Below are 22,919 nucleotides of genomic sequence, written 5' to 3' on the forward strand. Positions count from 1 at the left end.
GCAATGAATGGATTTTAATTGCTATATGGGGGTGGTCACCTGATTTAAATACACTCTAGTCACACCTAACTCTATGGCCAGTTGAAGGCTCAGGCCGAAATGCGGCGCCATTTAATTCGGATTTGCACCTATAATTAATGCAGTGAAATAAAGAAAACCTTTTGGACTCGAATTGGTGGTGTGACTATGTGATTAATATATATATATATATATATATATATCAAACAAATTCTTGTAACCACAAGAAAAGTCAGAACAACTTCCAGAATCTGTGTGATAGTAAAACTTTTATCTTCACTGGAAGTTTTTCTGACTTTTCTTGTGGTTACAAGAATTTGTTTGATTTAATTAATGGTTTCCCGAAACCATGGTCGGACCGCCACTTTTTTGAGCCTCAGTATTTCGGGACTTACTTGGCAGAAAGGTAGCTCTTGCTCCAGAAAGAGGCCTTTTGGTGGAAATCCATTCAGTAGTTTTAGAGAAATTAACGAAAATCCAAATTTGTATATATAGAGATGCAAAGGATTCACAACCCCTCCCGATCTGAGATCTGATTGGCCGCCTAGCCCCCTCCGCCCCATGCACCCCCAGGGACCGCCAGCTCCTCGGGGCTTAAATTAAATTTAATGCAGGGGGCACCACCTCCCCAGGACACTAAAGACAAACAATGTGGGGGTGCTAGGCACCCCCTCTCCCTGCAGCTCCGGGGACCAACACCTCACCGGGGCTTAAATTTAATTTAATGCCCCCTGTAGCCCTACTGACCGGATAATAATGGGGTCTATATCGGACCCCCACAGCCCGGGGACCACCCCTTCCCGGTCCCGGGGTTGTACTCATTGGAGGGGGGCACATGGCCCCATTTGAGGAGCCAATGATGGCCCTGGGGACCACCACCCCCTTGGGCCGGCTCCTGCTATGGCATGGGGTGCACACACCCCGGGACATAGCTGTTTGCTTTTGCTTGGTGGGAGCTGAGAGCCCCACCAAGCATAAGCACAGTCCGCTTACAGTCATCTATGGCCTAATGGTTAAGACCTCACACCCTCCCACTAACAGTTGAATGTTCTAGTCCAAATATGTCTGAGGTCAATTCCTTACTTTGATTTCTTTTCAAATTCAAATGTGTAAGGTTCATACAGAAAGGTGATGTCACTCTTTTTTTATTGACAAATACACTTTTCGTTTCAATTTGGCCTACCAAATCTCATTCTACTTATGTCATTCATTAAAGTCTAAAAACCTATCTTCCTTTCTCTCTCTCTCTAAAGTTCTCTCTGTCGATCTCTTTCTCTTAATTTCTCTCTCTGTCTCTCAGTCTCTTACTTTCTGTCTTTCTCCCTCACCCCCTCTCTCTTCTGTCCTATAAAGGGATGGAAAGAGAGAGAGAGAGAGAGGGAGAAAGAGAGAGAGAGAGAGAGAGAGAGAGAGAGAGAGAGAGAGAGAGAGAGAGAGAGAGAGAGAGAGTCATTACAATGGTCTCTCCATGCAATGACATCAGCTAATAAGGACTCATCTGTGAAATAATGGTTAAGGTCACAGTCCCGCTCACTAAAAGTTGAGGGTTCTAGTCCAGGTGTATCTGTGGTCATTTTCCTACTTTAATTTGTTTTCACACTTGGAAAGTTTAAGGTTCATAATGAAAGGTGATCTCACTCTTTTTAATTGGCAAATAAATTTTTGTTTTTAATTTGTGAAGGAATATTCTAAGTACAGAATTCACCAACGCCCAACACATTGTCTATCTCCCTCTCACTCTTTTTCTCTCTCTCTCAATTTTTGTCTTTCAATTTCTTTTATCTACTCACACTCTTACGCACCCACTCACAGACCCTCTCAGAAACCGACGCACTGACTCACAGACCCACTCAGACCCTCATGCACCCACTCACAATCCCACTCAGACCCTTACGCACCCACTCACAGACCCACTGAGACACTCATACACCCACTCACAGACCCACTCAGGCTGTTACACACCCACTCACAGGCCCACTGAAACTTCAGGCACCCCCTCACAGACTAACACAGAAACTGACACACCCACTAACACACTGATGCACCCACTCTCACACCCAGACACTTCACAGCCACACTTACTCACAGAGACTCCCTCTCACACCTATTCTCACACCCAGAGAGACAGACCGTGGCCAACTCCCGCCACGCATGGCCAAAGGGCTGTGCGCAACGTGGGGTTGGGTTATTAGGGGAGGGTAGGTCACAGGGTCTGGACACAGGCCAGGCCCTGCAGCCCACCGTCGCTGCACACTGCTAAAGGCTGTGCACGCGGTGGTTAGATTTACATATACTAATGAAAATAACTTTACATTAAAAAAACAAAGAAATTTACTGAAAAAAAAGTTACAGGGACATTTCATTAGGAAATAGAATGAAAAAAACATAGAAATTCACTTAAAAAAAAACAAAGGTTACAGGGAAGTTATGATTAGACTCACATTTCAAATGCACCAAGCCATAGAAATTTACCAGTTATAGTTGGAGTAATCACAAGTAAGTGCCTTAAGGTTACTATAAGGTTACTATAATTTGCTCCCTCGACATGCACTGCTAATTACAGCACAAATTACAGCACTCATAACATCTTTGGTAACATCACTGATAATGTCATTGTAACATCTCCAGCAAAATTACTGATCAGATAACTGTGCATGGCGGAGGCATCATAACATATAAGCTTCCCAAGATGACCACTAAAGAAAAAAGATCCCAAATGTTACACAAATATCACCCAAAAGTAGGCCAAGTATGGCCCAGTGACAGGAGTGTCATTTTATGTAGTGCGAGCTAACGCCATTCCTTAAAGCCATCTGTGCACCATATTTATGTAATGTAGCTCAATGGTGCTAAGGAATAGCTAGCTTCAAAGAAACAGACGCTAGCAGTGGGGGTGACATTGGGGGAAATGGTGCTAGTGGGCCAGAAATTACATTAGGCTGGTTAGTGGCAACAATTCTGCCACTAATCAGCCTAGAGTCATTTTCTCACGCACAAGCAGCCAAAAATGACTCCTGTCTAAGTTTAGACAAGAATCATGCCCACCACCCCAGAGGCCACCACAGGGACCAGTGTCCCCAGGCCAAGTCCTACATACCCAGTACCAGGCAGAGGGCCCCTTGTCAGGGCCCCCCAATGGCACTCATAAACTAATATATAAATTCACCTAAACTTACCTGTGATGGGGCCCCCCGCCTGTAGTGTCCCTGTAGTGTGGGTGGTGGTGTTGCTAAGGCTTGGTGTGGGCATTTTTGTGCCCATTCCATGGTGTTTAGCCACGTGAATGGGCCAACCTGCACCCTTGCGCCTGGTCTAACCCAGGCATTAAATAATGGTGCCAGGTGGGCTTAGCACCATTATTTAAGCCCAAATATGGGCCTTAATTTATTTATTTTCTTTTTTTGGCAGTTGTATGTAGCGCAAGGTTGACCCGAAGGTATGGGAGTGCTTTACATAAGCATCAGTTAATTACAAAAGGTCACATTCGTTTTGGTTTTAGGCATGGGAAGATTAAGTAATTTGCCCAGGATTACATGATGTCGAGTTTACGGCGAAACTTGAATCTGGTTCCCTGGTTGCACAGTCTGCAGCTCTGGCCATAACGCCATATCCTCTCCCCTAAGTGTAACAAATAATCAAGTGATCAACTGGATAAAAGAACATAAAGATAGAATATAATTTTAGAAGTGCTGTATTGGTATTTAATAACTTAGAAAATTCGTCTCCCTTTAGCTTTTTAGAGCACTTACCATAATTTCTATGTGAATAAGACTCTCTTATTTTTATAATTTCTAAAGGAAATGCTTTAGTTATTACAGTTTTGATTGAATCAAGATGATGTCAGGTGTGTCACACTATTGTAATAAATACAGAACATTAGCAATATAGTTCTTCATTAGGATACTGTGGGGAGGCAGAGATCAGGGGCATGGATGGACTTGGATAATTGAGGGAAAAGAACAACAAGTTGACCACACCTGGCAGGTGGGAGTAGCAGTGGCACCAAGGACCAAGGAGGGCAGGGTAAAGGGGGGCAGGGACAAGAAACCAACCATTCAGGACAGGCAAGAGAGGCTGTGGCAACATAATAGACCATTGAGGGCAGAAGTAAGAGCCAGTATATCCATACAGGCCAACAGGCCCGATTCAGGCAGGAGACTCCCGATGTGTTTAAGCCCGAAAGCGCTTTATTTTAGCTCCTGCCTAAAATCTCCCCTTTTACAATATAAGTCAATAGGGAAATCAGTTCCTCAGGTTTTTTTCAAAATCTCACTCTTAGCAGTTCAAAATGTTGGCAAATATGGTACATTGGATCACAGACGGCAGGAAGGATGTGGGCAGGGACACCAAACTGATATTAGAAGGCAGGTGTCAGGGTTTGGAGCAGCACAATACACCAAACAGGGCAAGCGGGATGGCAGTGCAGCACAACAGACCATGGAAATCAATAGGGAGGGGACAGTGCCATGCCCATGGACAACAGATAGCTGAGGAGGAAAAGGCAAGGGCAGCAAGTTGACCATACCAGACAGATAGGAAGAACAGTTCCAGCATAATGGGCCATGAAGGGCTGGAGAGAGGGGACAGGGGCACAACAGCGGACCAGATAAGACAGAAGGGAAAGGATAGGGGCCTGCACATGGAAAACAGAGGGCAAGAGGCTAGGGGGCAGGGCCGAAGCAGCAAGCTAACCATGGAGGACAGGTGGGATGGGCACTGAAAGCACAAGACACCATGGGGAGGCAACAGGAAGACTATAATGACATACACACAGACAACAGAGAGAAGGTGGGAGGGGGCCGGGCAGCAAGCTGACTGCATAGGGCAGGAGGGAGGGGCTGTGGCAGCACAAAAGGCCATGCACGAAAAGCGGGAGGGTTAGTGCCAGCATAGAGGCCATGGTGGGCAAGAGGACGGGGTAGAGACATGCACAAAGGACCATGGAGGACTGAAGGGAGGGGTGGGAGCCAGACACAGACAAGAGAGTGCAGGGGAAGGGGTTTTAACAACATGCCACGCAGGAGCTGCAGCACAACTGAGCATGGAGAGCAAAAGGGAGTGGCAGCAGAATGGTCCATTAAGAACCGGACGGAGGGGACATGGGAATGGGACTCAGGCAGGGTAGAGGTGGCAGGGACAGACTGCTGCCATCTGGCCATAGTGAACGGGTAGGAGGGACAGTAGCAGCTTAACACAACTCTCAGAGTAGATAGGAGGGGCAGTATGGGGTCCTTGGAACATGGTGGTCTAAAAGGACAGAGAAGTGGCAGGCACACGGACATCCGAAGGCGGAGGGATAGAGAGTAGGGGCAGCAAGCTAAGCATAGAGGCTAAGCATAAGAGGAATGATGGGGCATAGAATTGGACAACAGAGGGCAGGAGGAGTGGGAAGGCACATCAAGCTAAAGGATGGCAGTGCCAGCACATCGGACCATGCAGTACAGGAGGGAGGGGGCTGGTGCACGGACTCAGACGGCAGAGGCGTAGGGAGGAGGTGGGTGGGGCACAAAGTTAACTGTTCACGGCAGGTGGAAAGGGCAGTAGCAGAACAACGGCCACACAGGGCTATAATGAAGGGGAAAGGGCATGGACTTGGACAATGGATGGCAAGAAGAAAGTGGGGCAGAAGCAGCAAGCTTGCTTAGGGGCAGCACAATGCCAGGCCTGGTCATACTAAACATTAAAAACACCCTAGAAATACACTGAACAAAAGCAAAGATTACAGGGACGTTATAGTTAAGGAATAGAATTATAAAAAAAAGTGGAAATTTACTAAACAAATAAAGGTTAAGGGGACTTTATAGTTACATTCAGATTTTACATGCAGAAAACTATAGCAACTGTTACAGTTATTTCAAGTAGCCATAATGCTGTAGGTAACTTTAATTAATTCCCTCGCCATGCTCTGCTGATTACCCCGAGATAATACATCATTCATGACATCACTGATAATATCACTGTAATATTTGTATTAAATTATTGATGAGAAACTGTGCAAGTTATAGTAACTTTCCATGTCATACAGTGTAGTGATCATACATATATGTATTTATGTATCCAAAGCAAACTGGCCATAAAAGCAGCGCGCTCCTACTGCTGGTGCAGTCGTGGGGCTGTGACAAGTTTCCCCACTTCAACTGCAACACAAAACTCAATAACGCTGCACTCCCGGGGGCTGTAGTTTCCAAATTAGTTTAATAGACATCAGCATTCCACCAACGTGTTTCAACTAATGAGGCCTTGATCAGTGTGGATGTGTCTGTTTTCAATTAAGATCTCCACTATCATGGCTTGTGTGCCCTGCTAGGCATTATGGTATTAGTAGTCCATGGTTAGACAGCTTTATAATTAGATTAGTCATTTATTTAAAAGTTTGTATATTTTCAACATCCATTCGACGTGTGATCAATTACCATTCATGAATGACTACTTTCCTTTAACCAAGTCTTTTACATCAGGAAATCACTGCTGTCATGATGCACATAATTTAGAAAGTCTCTAGACTCTACCTAATTATAGGGTCACATCAGAATGAATAGGACATTTTTCAGGGATAGAAGCTCACCTTCTTCCATGGAGCTGTCCCTTATATTTGTGTAGCAGACGTTTACAACGGTCTTTGAAGTCAGTGCCATAATGGCTTTTCCTCATCTTCAAATGCACAATACACACGCAGAGATTCCTATCTCATTTTTTTCCCCTCTGCTCTGATTATTAGTTTTCGAGAGTTCCTCTCATATATGGCTTATAATATAATATATATATATATCCCTACAATAAATGACATTGAAAGTTTGCTAGATAGCAAAATTTCCTACAGGAAACTAGATATCCCCAATAACAAGTCACCTGGGGAAGATGGTTACAAATTCTAAAAAAAATGGGGGCAATAACGTCATTAACATGTTCCATGCAGCCTTATAAGGAAGCCCAAGGCACAGGACAGTTCCACTCTTTCTGTAACAAAGCAATATTAACGATGTCAAAGAAACCAAATAAGGACCTCATGTAACCTGCTAACTATTGACCCATTTCATTAAGCAATGTTGATGTTAATTACTGCCAAATAAACTACGCAAAGTAATTTCCACTCTGACTGGCGACTCACTAGAAGGCTTTGTCCCAGGCAGACATTCAAGACATCACCTCAGAACGCTGTCTCATTTGTAATGGAGGAGACAATACTCTCTAGGCATGACAATAGCTGCCTTCCTTGATGTGGAGAAAGCTTTCGGTCGAGTGGAGTGAAGATATTTATTCAGCACCCTCAAAAGGTTCACTTTCGGAGATGACTTCATACTAAACGTGTTTGACCTTTCAGCCTTTATGGTGCCTTCTCCCAAACATTTTGCCTGCTTACCTGCTGTTTTCGTTGATTCTTTTTGGATTTTAGGACTCAGGACTCTGAGCAATTTACTACTGCTGACCAGTGCTAAAGTGCATGTACTTCCCCCTTAAACATGGTAACATTGGTGTATACACAATTGGCATATTTAATTTACTAATAAGTCCCTTGTAAGTGGTATATATCCAGGGCCAGTAAATTTAAATGCTACTAATGGGCCTGCAGCACTTATTGTGCCACCCACTTATGTAGCCCTTTAAGCATGTCTCAGGCCTGCCACTGCAGAGCCTGTGTGTGCAGTTTTACTGCGTCTTCGACTTGGCATTTAAAACTCCTTGCCAAGCCATAAACTCCCCTTTTATTACACATATGTCCCCCAAATTTAGGCCCTAGGTAGCCCAACAGGGCAGAGTGCTGTGTAATTAAAAGGTAGGACATACTTTCAGGGGCAGCTGGTAAATTTTGAAGGTGGTGACCTCAAATTTGTAATAAGTGAAATGTATCACACACTTTAAGTTCTTTACCCTGGCATATCAGGTGAATTAAATATCACCTCGTCAAGGCACTGGTAATCGAGGCATATGGTAGCCTTACTAGTATATAAAATGTGACATGCAGGTGGTTGCAGTACACAATGCAACACTTAGGGGCAGATTTAAGAAAAGTGGCGCTTTCACCCCTTAGCGCCCTACTACCACCACCATGTGTGCGCCATATTTAAAATACAGCACACCATGGCACCTGGTAGGGTGCAAAAGTGTCATAATTTCTGATGCTATTGATGTACTGTTCAAGGTTAGCACCAATGTTTTGGCGATAAACCTTAACAGTACATAGTGGCCCGTTACCCAATGGTGTGCCCCTTTTAACACCTGCTCTGAGCAGGCGTTAAAAATGCCAAAAAAATGATACAAAGAAATCTTTTAGATTTCTTTGCGCCATTTTTTTGCCCCCCTCTAACAGGGGAACTCCCCCCTTGCATACATTATGCCTTGCGCAGGCATACTGTGCCACAAGGGGTTACAAAGTGGGGCAATGCATCCGTTGCACCACTTTGTAAATCTGGTGTGGCATTTTTACCATAAGATCACCGCTTTAGAATAAAAAAAAAATGCTAATGTGATAATATTATGGCACAAGGGGTTCTTAAATCTGCCCCTTAATTTTATGTTCAGCCCCGTATTCAGGATCTAATTTGTTTGAAGTCCAAATGTGTGGCTGTTTTGAAACTTTAGACAGCTTTTCTTTATTTACTATTTTGAAAATAATCATTGCTCTGGATTATGAAGTTGGTTGAAATGTTTGTATTTTTACTACATCAAAACTCATCAAAACATTCACAAACAAGCAGTGCATTAAGCATACTGTCGACTAAATAAAATCTAAAGGGTGACCAGTTGGACTGGATCTGCGCTCAAAACATGTAAACCCACTCACCTTGTCCATACCACTATGGGGAAAGAAACTGCTATTCTGTTAACCCGACACAGTGTAAAAGTACTCTGAACACAGTTATGATAGTAACAGGCATTGTGAAAAATCCCCAGGGCTTTCAGCTCCAAATATAGCACTTTCCATCAAACCCCACAGTGTGCACCATGCAAGAGTAGTATGTTATATGAAAAACAAAGCCAGAGAAACACGTGGTGAAATTAAATACTCCTAGGAAATAGGGTCAAATGTACACCATACCACATGAAGCAAAAAGTGTCAGATGAAACATAATGCATAATTAAGCTTTTCAGAGAGTATAAACACTGGGCTGAACACCCCTGCTCCATCCGCCTAATTGATGACAAACTCACAACACATCATCTCCCAGAAGACAGTCTGAGTCTAATTGTTCAGCACAACGGAAATTAAAAAATCGATTTGTATTCATTCAGGCGGAATAAGAGCAGGCTCAATGTGAATGTCTGAGGTTGTAAGAAAGGAAGGGTTTAGAGCTAGAGAAGGGCTAACCAGGATCGAGCCAAAGGGCAAGTTCCAGCTCAGTTCAAGGTCCTTTAGAACCTCTAATTCAAACCCAGCTTTGCTCTCACAGGAGGTGAATGGGCCTAATAACTACAGCTGTTGTCCATATAACATGGGGACACAGGTTCAAATCCTTGACTCAGTTCAGCATAGTGTGACTCAGGGCAAATCTCTTTGTGCCAGAAAAAAATATTATGTAACATACAGGACGGCTCCTCCATAAGGGCTGAGGAGCGTCGCCCCCTTCAGCACCAGCAGCTGCGCACCTCTTCCCCAAAAAATGATCATAAACTATGAAGAGCAGTGAGGGAGCGCATGTGTGTTTAGCCAGCAGTCTAGGGCCGACCAAACACACATGCGCATAGGGCTCCAGAGATCCTGCACATTCTCCTAGTCTGCCTGGGAGCGCCCAGCCAGGGTGCTCCCAGCCAATCCTAACGCTGCTCTAAGCAGCATCAGGAGTGGCACAGGGCAGGCTGGGAGCCTGGTCCTGTGTGCAGCGAGATGGGAGGAGGCAGAGGAGTGGCGTGGGAGTGGAGGTAAGTGTTTTTTGTTTTTACTTTTTTTTAATTTAATTTATTTTATTTAGGTGCTCCACCCTACCCCTTTCAATTAGCACATGCCAAGACTGGTAACATAGCCTGTGTCTGTTATGAAGTACTCTTATGGCCTCAGCAAGGTTTGTGCTATTTAGCACTGTCAGCAATAACACCCACGCTCCAATCACATCTTTAAGAGTTAAGGATAAATCATTAATCTTAAATGTCAGAAAGAGATGCACTCCAGTGGCTAAACTGCACAGAATATAACTGGAAAATCTGGGATCAATCCTGACTACCCTGCTGGGCCAAAGTTGTGATCCTAGGCAAGCACTTTCTATTTCACATAGCTCATTTTTGTTCAATATCACATATTAGAGCACTTTCAAATGCTAGCATTCATGATGTGCACTGTAAAAGAAGTCTTTAGTTTGTTGTAGAAGGCTGCCTCCTAGTTTGCTGACAGCACTGTCATCTGGGCAGGGCAAGGCTTGAATTTTTCTCAGTTAACATGTGAAAACGCACTTTCAAATAATACATCTTGATCGAGAGATATAATCTGATATTCTACGGTGGAAAGCTTCCACATGTTAAAGAAATACACTTTTTGAATTTTTAAGGCATCTTATCATGTTATAACATTTTTACTGTGTGATTTACATGCCACATATTGCCAAAGCTCAGCTTGTGAAATTGGCTCTGTCAGAGAAGTCACCTGATTTTCCCGGTTTATTTTTAGGCTCTCCCACTTCTAATTGCAGTTCATAAAGCAGTTAAACTGAAGAGAACTTAGGAAGAGAATGAATTATAGCAAAATATAACCATTCCCCTACCTAAAGAAAGGCACGAAGTAGCTGCACAGATACAGAGAGAGAGACACCAGGAGTTGCTCAACAAGAGTCAATGGACACTGCCAAACCACCTGGCCCGATGGTCTCAATTATTCATGGTATCTTTTACATGCTCACTTGCCAGTCCTATGCAATGGCTTGTGACCAGTGACACTTCATGGCGATGGTCTGAAGAAATAAGATGAAGTGCTAGAGAGGCACACGCCACTGCTCTAGAGTGATGGCTCTGCTACAGCCTGAACCCCTGCTCTGTGCACTGACATTAGTGGGGAAAGCTCAGAGGCAGTACTTCACAAAATAACCAAATCTGGCAACATCTACAGAGTGCATTTTTCTATAAAACTGAGACATGCCCACTGTATCTGTTTATAACATGTGACCTGACGTCACTGATATTACCGGTCACATGAAATGCCTCCAGTCCTGGCATCCCATTCCCAAGTCATCAGAGTGGTGTGGGGTCAACCATGCTTGCTGAACCCCACCACGCTGTGACGAGCTGGGAAAGGTGGAACCCTAGCTGACTGACACACAGCTTTAGGAAGCACAGGCTGAAATGCCCAAGTGCAGTCAGTCGGAGAGGGTTGTGCACATCACGGGGCAGGACTGAACCTGCTGCAGCAGGCTACAGAATCAAGGGATGAAATGAGATACGCCCTGAAAGCCCTGGAACATGGCACGTGCACAGTAAGAGCATGTGCCTGTCAGTGCTGTTACTGCCTGAGCCTCGCACAGAGCGAGGGTTGTATGCTATGCTGATTGCTGAGAAATCAACACTTACTGCAAGTAAGATTCATGTATTTAAAAACTGATAGAGGCAAGAAATACAAGGGGCATAGCTCCCACACTCTTGAAATGAAACAACCCCTGTGTACTTTTAGGTTTTGCAAGTCCTCGTATTGAAAAACACCTAAATTCATTTTTCACTACTGTGAGGCCTCCTCCTCTCTTAGGTTAACCCTGAGAATTCCATAATACACTGTTAAACTGTAATTCCTGATTAGAAAAGAGTAGCTGATTCATGCTTCATATCTTTTGAACAATATTGGTAAATCCTCTTTACTCACAAAGATGGATTTAGCATTACCAATTTAGAAATGCCCCTTTTAGAAAGTGGGCATTTCTCCCCTCTTACCTCGCTGTGTGCCTTCAGCCTGTCTCCAAAACACATCTGGGGTGGGTGACAGCTACACTTTGTGCATTCCCTCTAGACTGCCACAAACACTCGAAGGTTAGGTGTGTCTTAATGCTCAACTGCAGTTGCATGCTTTCTGGTGGATCTTCCTGGGCAGGTTTGACGGACGTGGCTTACACTTACACCTGAATGGGGGTGCCTGTCCCCACAAAAAGGGCAAATTACCCCCTATTGAAAGTCTGGAGCCAGGGCTGAGGAAGTAAGGATACTTGTGCAGAACACACCCCCATTTCAAAGGCACATTTGGTTATAGGTACTTGGTCTCTGACCCTACCAAATCAGGCACTTCTGGACCTACAACTGGACTCTGTCAGAAGAACTGTTGTGCTGCATCAAGGACTTTCATTCTGCTGCACTGCTGACCTGAAAGGATTGCTTTTCTGCTGTGCTGCCCTGCTCTCTCTCTGACTTTGCTGAGGGAGAGCTGGACTCTGCCTTGCACCCAAAAGTGATCTACAGGGGCTTGTATGCTTGCCTCCTGTTGCTAGAGACTTAGGCATATCAAAGTCTGCAACCCTGCTCCTGTGCCTGGTAACTGAAAATGGACACAGATGCTTGCACCAAAGAAATCAATGCATCTCAAGTCTGCTTGGAGCAGAACTGGTGCACAGACGCTGTTGAAAGAGTAGAACTGGTGTATTGCTCTCAGAACCAGTACATCACCTGAGAGAGCCAGATGCTGTGAACTCCTCATCGCCTTCACAGCAGCTTGGAAAGATGGACGCATCACTTCGGCTGCAAGGAAAAATCTGGCACATAGCACTTCGGAACCAAAGCATCTCGGCGCTTCATCTTCAGAACCGATGTATTGCCAGCACTATGTGAAGCAAATCATCACATCACCTCGAACTCCAGCTTGACATCAATGCATCCCTCAATGTATCACTGGTATGCACCCTGCATCTCACTGTTGCAACTAGAAACAAGGTACCCTGTTCACCGGGTCTGCATGGCTTTTGGCCCCAGTCTGCACTCCTTCGCGCTCCGCCTGAACTGGTGACTTTGCCCCAGTCTAGTGCAACCAGATACCCCCCATTGGCGCTTATTGCTTCTAAGTCCTAGAACTCTTTATTTTTAAAGAGAGTGTGTAACAACTTGTTTGAATTTTGATGCTTTGATCTTAATTTATTAATAAAATTATTGTTTGTTTTTCTAAACCTGTGTGGAGTCTTTTTGTGGTGTTTCGGCTGTTTTACTGTGGGTGTGTGTGTGGGTGTGTGTTGAACAAATACTTTACACATTACCTTTTTACATAATCATGATTGCTCTGTGCCAAGCTACAAGAGGGTGAGCACAGGGTACCTTTTACAGTGTATTTGACTTACCCTGAGTAGAGTGGTTGTCCGTTCTTGGACTGGGTACATACCCCTGCCAACTACAGACCCTATTTCTAACATAGGGTTAAATAGCATGTGAGGTACGGATTTGCTCTACACATACACTATTATGCTAACATTAACTAACCATGAAACTTTGCTGCCTCCAATTATGTCCCTAATTTAGACCTTTTACCCTTTTGCTGGCTATACAATTAATTGGAGGAAGTGCTCACTATATTGCAATACACCACAAAAGAGAAAGTAAGATCATAGAACTTTAGTCAGATGCATCACACACAACTTTAAATACTTATGAATCTTTTTGAATACTTGGCACAAGGTTATAGATGTAAATAATATGTTTGCCCCCACACCATCAAATTAAACTGGACTTCCAAAGGAACTGGACTCATCATTCTTGGGTCAAGTACAAGTAATACAAATTATTATCGTTTCACATTTCAATTACAATTCTGAGTATGTTCCCTAACGTGGCTCCACTAGAAATGTTACGGAAAATTGTATAGTCTTCGACTCCCACATAGTGACACACACCACAACCCCACACACTTATCACATATCATTCAGCTCTTACATGCCTCGACACAAACACGCTAATGGGCTCGCTGAAACATAAGAGAAAATACTGTGGGACACTGTATACATTTAGCAACCTCACCTTGCCAAGGGTATTTGGTCTAAGGATGAGATCACTTTTGAGAACCTGGCTGACTGCAACACCACAAAATAAAAAGATGTCCAGAGTGCTGAAACTGTTAAAACACTCACCCCCATTCACAGATCTGGGTTAAATTCATTGTTCTTTTGCTCACCATGCCACCCCAGTCTGGACCCAACCATTTGCAAAGCAGTCTTGACCCTGCTCCCCATGGGAATGATCCAGCCCAAACTGCCAGGCCAGGTCCTTCCTGGACTGGAAACAAGCATCCTGGGTCCGATTTCGGGGTATCAACCCTCATCAGCCAGGCTAGCTTGATTCCAATGCCACAGCAGATAAAGGACCCACGCCTGAACATACCCTGGCCAACTTTCAGTTACTTTAGCAACACAAAAGGATGATGGACGGAGTGCTGAAACTTTTCAAACACTCACATCCAGTCACATATCTGGATTTATTCCATATGCATCTTGAATAAATTATCAAATCAGTGAAATAAATTGATGGCTCAAATATAGGCTACTATTACTTCTTGGTTGATGATTTCACAACTAACATGCCACACTTGTCTAAATAAATATGCCTTGTGAGTTTGTAAATTCTTAGCTACTTAACCAAAGTCTACTTGACACTTAAAATGCCTTATTTCAGTCTCAGTCTAACTAACTTTTTGCTTCCCTTTTTTTTCCACATACAGAAATGAAAGTGAGCTGCAAGCTAGGTCGGTCTGCTTCAACATCAGGTGTGCCTCCTCCTTCAATAACTCCTCTCAGGCAAACAAGTGAGCTGCAACAGAGCCAGGTACCAACGTTAGCCAATCCTGAATGACTTCATGTGGTGCAACATGCCAAATACGCCTCACCTCTGTCTGCCATTTGTTCGGGTAGATCATGTTATGTGTCTGTCTTGTATTTGTGTTCCGTCTGTCATACCAAGCAACAAAACTGTTTCCATTAACTGTACTGTAGAACTTTCCTTGCCACGTTTCTTGAGTGTGTCTCACTTTAGATTCAAACCATTCTGTAACATAATTAATGTAGAACTTTATTCCCTGTATTGGCTTATTTCTGTGTTTTGTGTACTTTTTTACTGTTTAAAAAATTTATCAACTTTTGATAAATTTCTAAAGTGAGTTGCTGTGTACAGTAGAATCTTGTGTCTTGTCGAAACCATGTGTACTGCTGTTTACAGATGAACTGTACATACATTTACTGTATTGTGATTGCATTCTTTTTAGCCTGGTGCATGTTTGCATTGCACTTTGCATTCTCATGTGTTCTATGCTTAGCTTTCATTATTTCATTATGGAAGCTCAGCTCCTTTAGGAACTAGGGAATAAAACAATAACTGCACTACTAAATGGTCCAGTTATATTAACTAAAATTGTAAAATAGCTTGCGTCTGTAAACCAAATAGTTATTCACTGAAATACCAGACATTCTCTTTAAGAGAAAGAACTGTAAGTTGTTGTGCATGTCAAGTCATATTTGCTATATCACTTTTATTAAAGTTATTAGAAATAAAGACACAGCCCAAATCACTTTCAACTTTGTTGTTTTGTATGCCAACGCTGTTTTTCATGTTTGTTTCTGTGTCTGTATATGTTCTGTTTTATTGTTTTTGTTGTGACTTACTACCAAATGAGAACTGTACTAGTTGTATTAAGAAAAAAGCCATATCTTATTGGAACACTTTCAATCCTGTAGGTCTGTCTAGGTATAGTTTGAAATCGTGTCCGCCTTAACAATGTCACACTTCAGGCAACCTACTTCAAGTTCAGTTTTCTAAAAAGGAGGGTTTAGCACAGACAATCGTCTTAGTTCTGCTTACATTTAAAAATTCAGGCTTTGTTATCAGCTCAGGCTGTACATGAGTATATTTGGAACTAATTTGAAATGGAGAAGTTCAAAATCTCTAGATCTTCAAATCAAAATATATAACGCTCAGTGATTTGACCTGTTACATATATGGAACTCTAGCGTATGATGTATGTTTCAGCTCTGTGACTTTAATGTTTTTACATCCTGTTCATACATTACTTGTCATTGCCATTAGTAACCACAATGTGATACACAAAGTAAAAATTCTGAAGTGCTTATGATGAGAAACAAGTCCCTGTACGTCAAGGTCATTCTCCATGTTGCCACTGCAAACTCTAAACTGTGCAATGAAGAAAATGAGCAGACTGCGCTCTTTTTCATTGCTGGTTTTGTTAAATAAAAATTGGAACAGTTCCAAAGAATGAGACTAATGAAAACTTGGTGCACCATTAGTCCATGACATAAGTATGTATTTATTATCCACAACAAAACTCTTATTCAATAAATTGCCTCATTCACTAATCTCTTTTCAGTCCTTATTAACAAAGATAACTATGTTACTCTGAAAAACATTATCACTAACTGACTGAATTTATTCCTATTGCTCCGAGGATGTTCTTTAACTTCACATCCACTTACTAAAATGTGTATTCAGTTTGTATGTCCTGTGACAGCAGCTCCCATTTTTTTCAGTATAAATCCAAGAGATATGAGCATAAAAGCTGTAATTGGAAGTGTGTACTGACCTTAATAATGAACATCATGAGTTTCTGCACCACAATGCTTGAATTCCTCCTACTACTCAATGTTTGCCTTTTTGGTGGTCATATTTATGTGCATTAGCAGGCAGGAGTGTTATTCCTGGGCTGGAACTGGGTGCCTTCTTTGTCAGGGTAATTATATGTTTTGCAGCAGGGGATGCAATTCATCAATAAGGTGGCTTTTTCTTATAAGTAACAATGGCAATAACAGCTAGTCTAGTTATATTGTGCAGATATGACATGGCTAGCAGAATGTGTCTAAACAGGCACAGAACAGGAGCAATTACATAGCATCATTGGGCTGCATTGCCAGACCACCTTGTAATAGCAGCATGATGTCTGCTCTTAGTATCTCCATTCCTTTTCAGTTTTTTTTTATTTCTACCTTGCCTGTACAATGGTAACATATCCATTTTCTCTATATAATACAATACTGAAAACATGTAATGGTCTGTAACATATGTTTTTCCCTTCTTGATGTTAAAACTAAACCAATCGTTTAAACAACATCAAGAGGTACACAGTAAATATTTATTGTTTCAGGTTCATTCAAGTGGAATGTTGGGTCCCAAAATATGTTTTAGGTGCCATAATGCACATAATGGACGTCCACCATATTTGACAATTTTGTAGCAACAATGCAATTTTACCACAAATTACTGTGAATTTGAAGCTCTGCTAAAACATACTATTTTTGTGGTTGTTTCAAATGCAAGTTAATTGCCTTCTTATATTGCCTTATTAAAACAATTAAAATAAAAAGACGCATTTAATTACAATTATTTGTCATTTCTTACATTTTTTACAGCAACCCATGGAAATATGCTTAGTTGCACCAATAAGTGAATGATTTTCATACTGCATTACTGTTACGTTCTACATGCCACCAAATGAGCTTGAGGGGAAATTCTGCAATAGAGGAATACACTTATGTGAACTTTCAATGTTCCTTACAGTGTTTAAAGTGTTGCATTAGCAATAATTGCATTGTATCCAAAGTTCAGCATGGTTATTTTGTGAAGTATTTTACAGAGCGTGGTGTCTGAATATGACAAATATAATTGCATACAATAAACATGTTAAGAGCGAAAAGGAACCAATGTAATGTACAGCATGCAGTAAAAGGGAAAATTGAATATGTGTTTAGTAACAGGGTTATCAGATATTTTTTTCAAAGAAGATTGCTGCAAACAATTCTGAACACAAATGACAGGTGTGTCAATAACACTGGTAATTTCTGAAAAAGAACGCTACTCTGTACTGAAGTATTCTGCTGCAGGTGTAGCTGTGAAGTACAATTGGCAAAAAACAAAGCTCCTATAAACTGCTTCCAAATACTCCTGTACAACATTAAGTATGGAGGAAAGGGCATAATTACGAGGCTGGTGGTCACAAGACCGCCAGACTCGCAGTGGAGGTCGGATCGCCGCAGCTGTGGCAGTCCGACCACCACATTACAAGTTTGGCGGTCAGACTACCAACTGGCGCCGTCTCCGCCAGGATCCAGGATTCCAACGGGGTCACATCAGTCTTGGTTGTAATCAGCCTGGGTGGCGCTGAACTCAGTACCGCCCTGCTCATTACAAACTTGTTCTCAACCAGCCTTTTCACAGCGGTTTCCCCACCATGAAAAGGTTGGCAGAGAACAAGTGCAGGGGGCCACAGGGGTCCCCCCCGGCATGGCATAGGCAGTGCAGGGCCAGACCTGCCCAGCACCCCTTCGGAATGTGCATTGTCTGTTTTGCAGACTCTGCGCATTCCAAGGATGCTGGTTGGCCCCCTCTGTGCTACAAGATAGCACTTGGCTCCTTTAAGGGAGTTGAGTGCTATCTCGTAACCCTGTTCCCACCCATCAGACCAGCAGGAACACTCTGTTTCAAGGATTCTGCTGGTCAGCCAGGTCAGGCCGGTGGAAAACTTGTAAAAGGATGGGGGAGGCACCACACCATGGCGGTGGCATCCTCCCCGCAAATTTCGCAGTCCCACGTTGGGACTGCCAAACTCGTAATGAGCCCCTAAGTTTACTTCAAGAATTCAAAGTTTGTAACTTTGACGGGAATCAGATAACATTATGTTGCAAGGCAATGACCGATTAATATTGATTTCAGTGCATACCTAGTTTATCATGTACCTTAAAAAAAATCTCACTTTTGTTGACTTTTTATCCTGTCACTCCAACTTTTTTCAAACCAATATCTTGTACTGTTTCCAAATGTCTCAGATCTAGACTCTAGGGGCTAGATTTAGAAGAAGTAGTGCACCGTGGCTGCTGCACCAAAATTGGCATTGCCACGCTGCGTCACTTCTAAAAGGCAGTGATGTGCCACTTGTATAATAATACGGTGCACCCCTGTGTTTTACTAGCGCTAAAGTTGCTGCAAGCACCAACGCAGCCACCCTTGCGCCATAGTGCAAGGATGGCTGCGTTGTGGTGCAGATTATTTTTGTGCAGAAAGGGAAACCTGCACAAAACAATCTCCCATGGCAATTTGCTCTTTCTATGTGTGCAACAGAATGCATCACACATAGAAAAAGCAAAAAACGAGGAGAAATTAAAGCATTTCTCCTCGTTGCGCAATACTGGGGTAGCGCTGATTTAGGTGCTGCCTCAGATAAATGAAATCTTGTAAATATGGGGCAGCATCAAAATGCAATGGGTGTTGCTGTGGAATGCCCCCAGCAACACCAAATGGCACGCCTCTTCCACGCAAAGTGCTGCATGTGAAGGGGTTGTATTTACAAGATGGTGTTAAGCCACAAAAAGTGGCTTAACGACATCTTGTAAATATGGCGCATTGCACAGGCCACCAGTGACACTCCGGTGGTGCTAGGCCCTTGTAAATCTGGCCCTAGAACTCTAGAAAGCAAAACCCATGCCAGATGTATTTCAATAAAGGGGGGGATCAATATATTGAAGGCTGAAGCCAATCTTAACTTATCACTGTAATATGAATTATCTAATTTGGAAATGATTGATAACAGTACATGCTATAACTATGAGACGTTTACAGTTTAGAAGAACATTCAGTCGTTATCCCTAAATAATAAAACAACTTGTAACCTTCCTCTTATGTGCACTGTGCCAGGAGTCATACTTTTTGTGGGTCCCCATTACTTATGATAGAAATATTTTAACTTGATTTACTGTGGGCTTGTTATAGGGTATATATAGTTACCCTATAATGAGGGCTTCAGAAATAAACTCCCCATGATGTCTAGGAGACAGCCGTTGCAAACTACCATCAATTCCATAATGCACCTAGAAAGAAGTATGTTGAACTAGTGCTTCTCACTTCTGCCACTGAACTTACTGACTTACTTCTTCCTTTTACTTTGAAATCCCTCATATATTTGTCTGACAGAAAACACATCTACAAGAGCAAATATTGTGATAATGAATGGAATGGAGGATTGAGGGGTGCTGTCTAGTTTAATTTAACAACAGATCCTTTTGATTGTATTGCTATTCTATGGACCTTTACATATTTGAAATTGCCTTAAAAACATGATTTCATTTTAGATTGTTTTTTTATTGAAATAAGCTGTGATGATGGTGACATGTAGTTGGGAAATACACACAGATGATCCTTGCTGTGTGTTAGAAATGGGGTCTCTAGTTGGCAGAGGTATACACCCTTGTCCAAGTGGGGACCACAGTCCTAGTCAGGGTAAGTCACACACAATCCAAATTATCCTGTGCCCACCCTCTGGTATGTTGGCACTGAGCGGTCAGGCTTAACCGAAAAGGAAATGTGTGAAATATTTGTGCAATAAACCATGCAATAACACAGTGAGAACACCACAGAAAGCCACCACACAGGTTTAGAAAGATATAAGATATTTATCTGATTAACTTAAGGTCAAAACGATCAAGATTTAATCATCACAAGTTGAAATATCACTTTTGTAATGATAAGAAGAGTCTTTAGTTCTTAAAAGCAACAATTGTCTCTTGCTAGCATAAAGTACCTGATTTGCATCAAAATTACATGCACGAAGATTGCAGAGGATGAGATGCGTGGAAAAAGGTAGGTGTGCGTCGGTTTTTCAGGCTCACACTGACGATGAGTCAATTCTTTTCCATGCTGCATGGGCTTTGCGTCAAATTCCGGCATGCAGGGTTGAATCCTCTTTGCGATGCGGGGTCTTTTGATGCCCAGGGACGATGCGTGGAAATCCTGGGCATGCGGGATGAAGTCACAGCTGTTGCATTGATCCGGTGGGGAATGTGGTTGAATTTCTGCTGCATGGCTGGCGTTGCGTCGATTCCTCTTCCAGGAAGTCGGGCTGTGTCATTCGGCGATACAGTGAGTTTCTCACTGCTGGACAGGCTGTGCGTCGATTCCGACAGGCTCTGTGTTGGTTTTCGCTGCACAAGGAGTTTCTTTGCAGAGATGATGTCTTTTTGGCCCTGAGACTTCAGGAAACAGGAGGCAAGGTCAATCCAAGCGATTATAGAGCACTTCTCAGCAGAGCCATAGGCCAGCAAGACAGCAGGGCAACAGCAAGGCAGCAGTCCTTCACAGCAAAGCAGTCCAGGTGAGTCCTTTGGGCAGCCAGGCAGCTTCCCTTGGCAGGTTGCAGGTTCTGGTGCAGGGTGTCTGTCCCAAGAAGTGTCTAATTTGGTAGGGTCAGGCACCCAGTTTATAGACCCAAAAGTGCCTTTGAAGTGAGGTAGACTTCAAGGAGTGGCTTTGAAGTGCACAAGTCACCCTTTCAGTACAACGCTGTCTGGCAGGGTCCCAGTAGGGGGTTTGGCAGTTCTTTGTGTGAGAGCAGGCCACTGTCCCTTGAAATGTAAGTGTCGGGCCCTACACTCATCCAGCCCAGGAAGACCCATTCAGTATGCAGATGTGTGCAGGTGTGACTAAGCATCCTGTGTTCGTGGTTGTATGGGTGAAATGTACAAGGGAGCTGTCAACCAGCCCAGCCCAGACGTGGATTGGAGAAAGGCTGTAAGGCACAGAAGGATTTAAGTGCAGAGAAATGTTCACTTTCTAAAAGTAGCATTTCTAAAATAGTAGTTTAAAATCCAACCTCACCAGTCAAAAAGATTTTGTATTACCATTCTCGCCATACTAAAGATTACCTTTTTACCTCCTTCTAATCAGAATCTACCACTCAGTTTATGAGGGTAGCCCTAATGTTAGCCTTTTAAAGGAGCAGGACTCACAACAGTGGAAAAATAATTTTGTAGCTTCCCACTACCAAAACATATAAAACACACAGATATATGTCCTGCCTTTTACCTACACAGCACCCTGCCCTCTTGGTTACCTAGGGCCTACCTTAGGTGTGACTTATATGTAGAAAAAGAGGAGTTTAAGGCTTGGAAAGTACTTTTAAATGCCAAGTCGAAGTGGCAGTGAAACTGCATACACAGGCCTTACAGTGGCAGGCCTGCGACATGGCTAAGGGGCTACTTATGTGGGTGGCACAATCAGTGCTGCAGGCCCACTAGTAGCATTTAATTTATAGGCCCTGGGCACATGTAGTGCACATTACTAGGGACTTACAAGTAAGTTAAATATGCCAATTGGGTATGAGCCAATGTCACCATGTATTAAGGGAGAGGGCATATGCACTTTAGCTCTGGTTAGCAGTGTTAAAGTGCACAAGAGTCCAAAAACCAGCAAAAACAGTGTAAAAAAAGTGGAGGGATTCAGGCACAAAGTTGGTGGGGACCACCCTAAGGCTGTTAGGTCTAACACAGTGTGATTGGCAAACTTTAAATGGGCCACCTGTTGTAGCAACCAGAGTGACAGCAAATGGAGGAGAGTAGATAGGGGAAACCAGTACATGTAGACAGTCTGCGTCTCTAGGAAAAGAGCTGCTAGCTTTATGAAACAACTGAAAACAATTAATTAAAGGTACTATATTGCAGGATAATAGGGAAGACCGGAGGCCACCCTTGTCTGCATATTTATATAGGTACACACGTAATAATAACACCATAAAATGATGAAAAAAATATATAATTATATGATTCACCAACTTTGTATTTCAGATATTTATGTACGGTTGAATTTCAGTTTCAGATTATTTTGAAATTAAATTTATCATTTTAGGATACACCAACATTGCGTCACAGATATTTATTCACTATTGTATTTCATTTTCAAAGCATTTTGCATCTTTTGTGCTAATCCGACTCCTAATTATGTCAGTGTACAAAAGCATCACACATTTGTACCACATATGCAACTGTGTGGAAAAAGCAATTTAACCAGGAGTGAAAGGGAGCTGTTAGAGCTGTCAGCCTGAGGGTGGCATTCCCAATCGTTTTTGCCACACCTCCTCCAATGATAACCAATGCCATAGTTCTTGTGCTCACTCCTCTAAAAATGGTACACTTGCTTATACCCAACTGACATATTTACTTTACTTGTAAGTCTATTTTAGAGTGGTATGCAATATA

At 42.8% G+C, this 22,919-nt stretch overlaps 1 protein-coding gene across 2 annotated transcripts in view; it reads left to right on the forward strand.

The window, feature by feature from the left end:
• Positions 1-22,919, forward strand: part of NYAP2 (neuronal tyrosine-phosphorylated phosphoinositide-3-kinase adaptor 2) — a 1,263,566-nt gene that overhangs the window by 1,084,413 nt on the left and 156,234 nt on the right. Inside the window, exon 6 of one of the 2 annotated variants that reach the window (XM_069213494.1) lies at positions 14,618-17,278. In XM_069213494.1, coding sequence (XP_069069595.1) covers positions 14,618-14,748 — 131 coding nt within the window. In that variant the 3' untranslated portion in view covers positions 14,749-17,278. Of the gene's footprint in view, positions 1-14,617; positions 17,279-22,919 lie in introns of those variants that run through there. The other variant, XM_069213495.1, reaches the window with a different exon arrangement.

The sequence above is a fragment of the Pleurodeles waltl genome, chromosome 11, assembly GCF_031143425.1.
Source record: "Pleurodeles waltl isolate 20211129_DDA chromosome 11, aPleWal1.hap1.20221129, whole genome shotgun sequence".
Taxonomy (NCBI): domain Eukaryota; kingdom Metazoa; phylum Chordata; class Amphibia; order Caudata; family Salamandridae; genus Pleurodeles; species Pleurodeles waltl.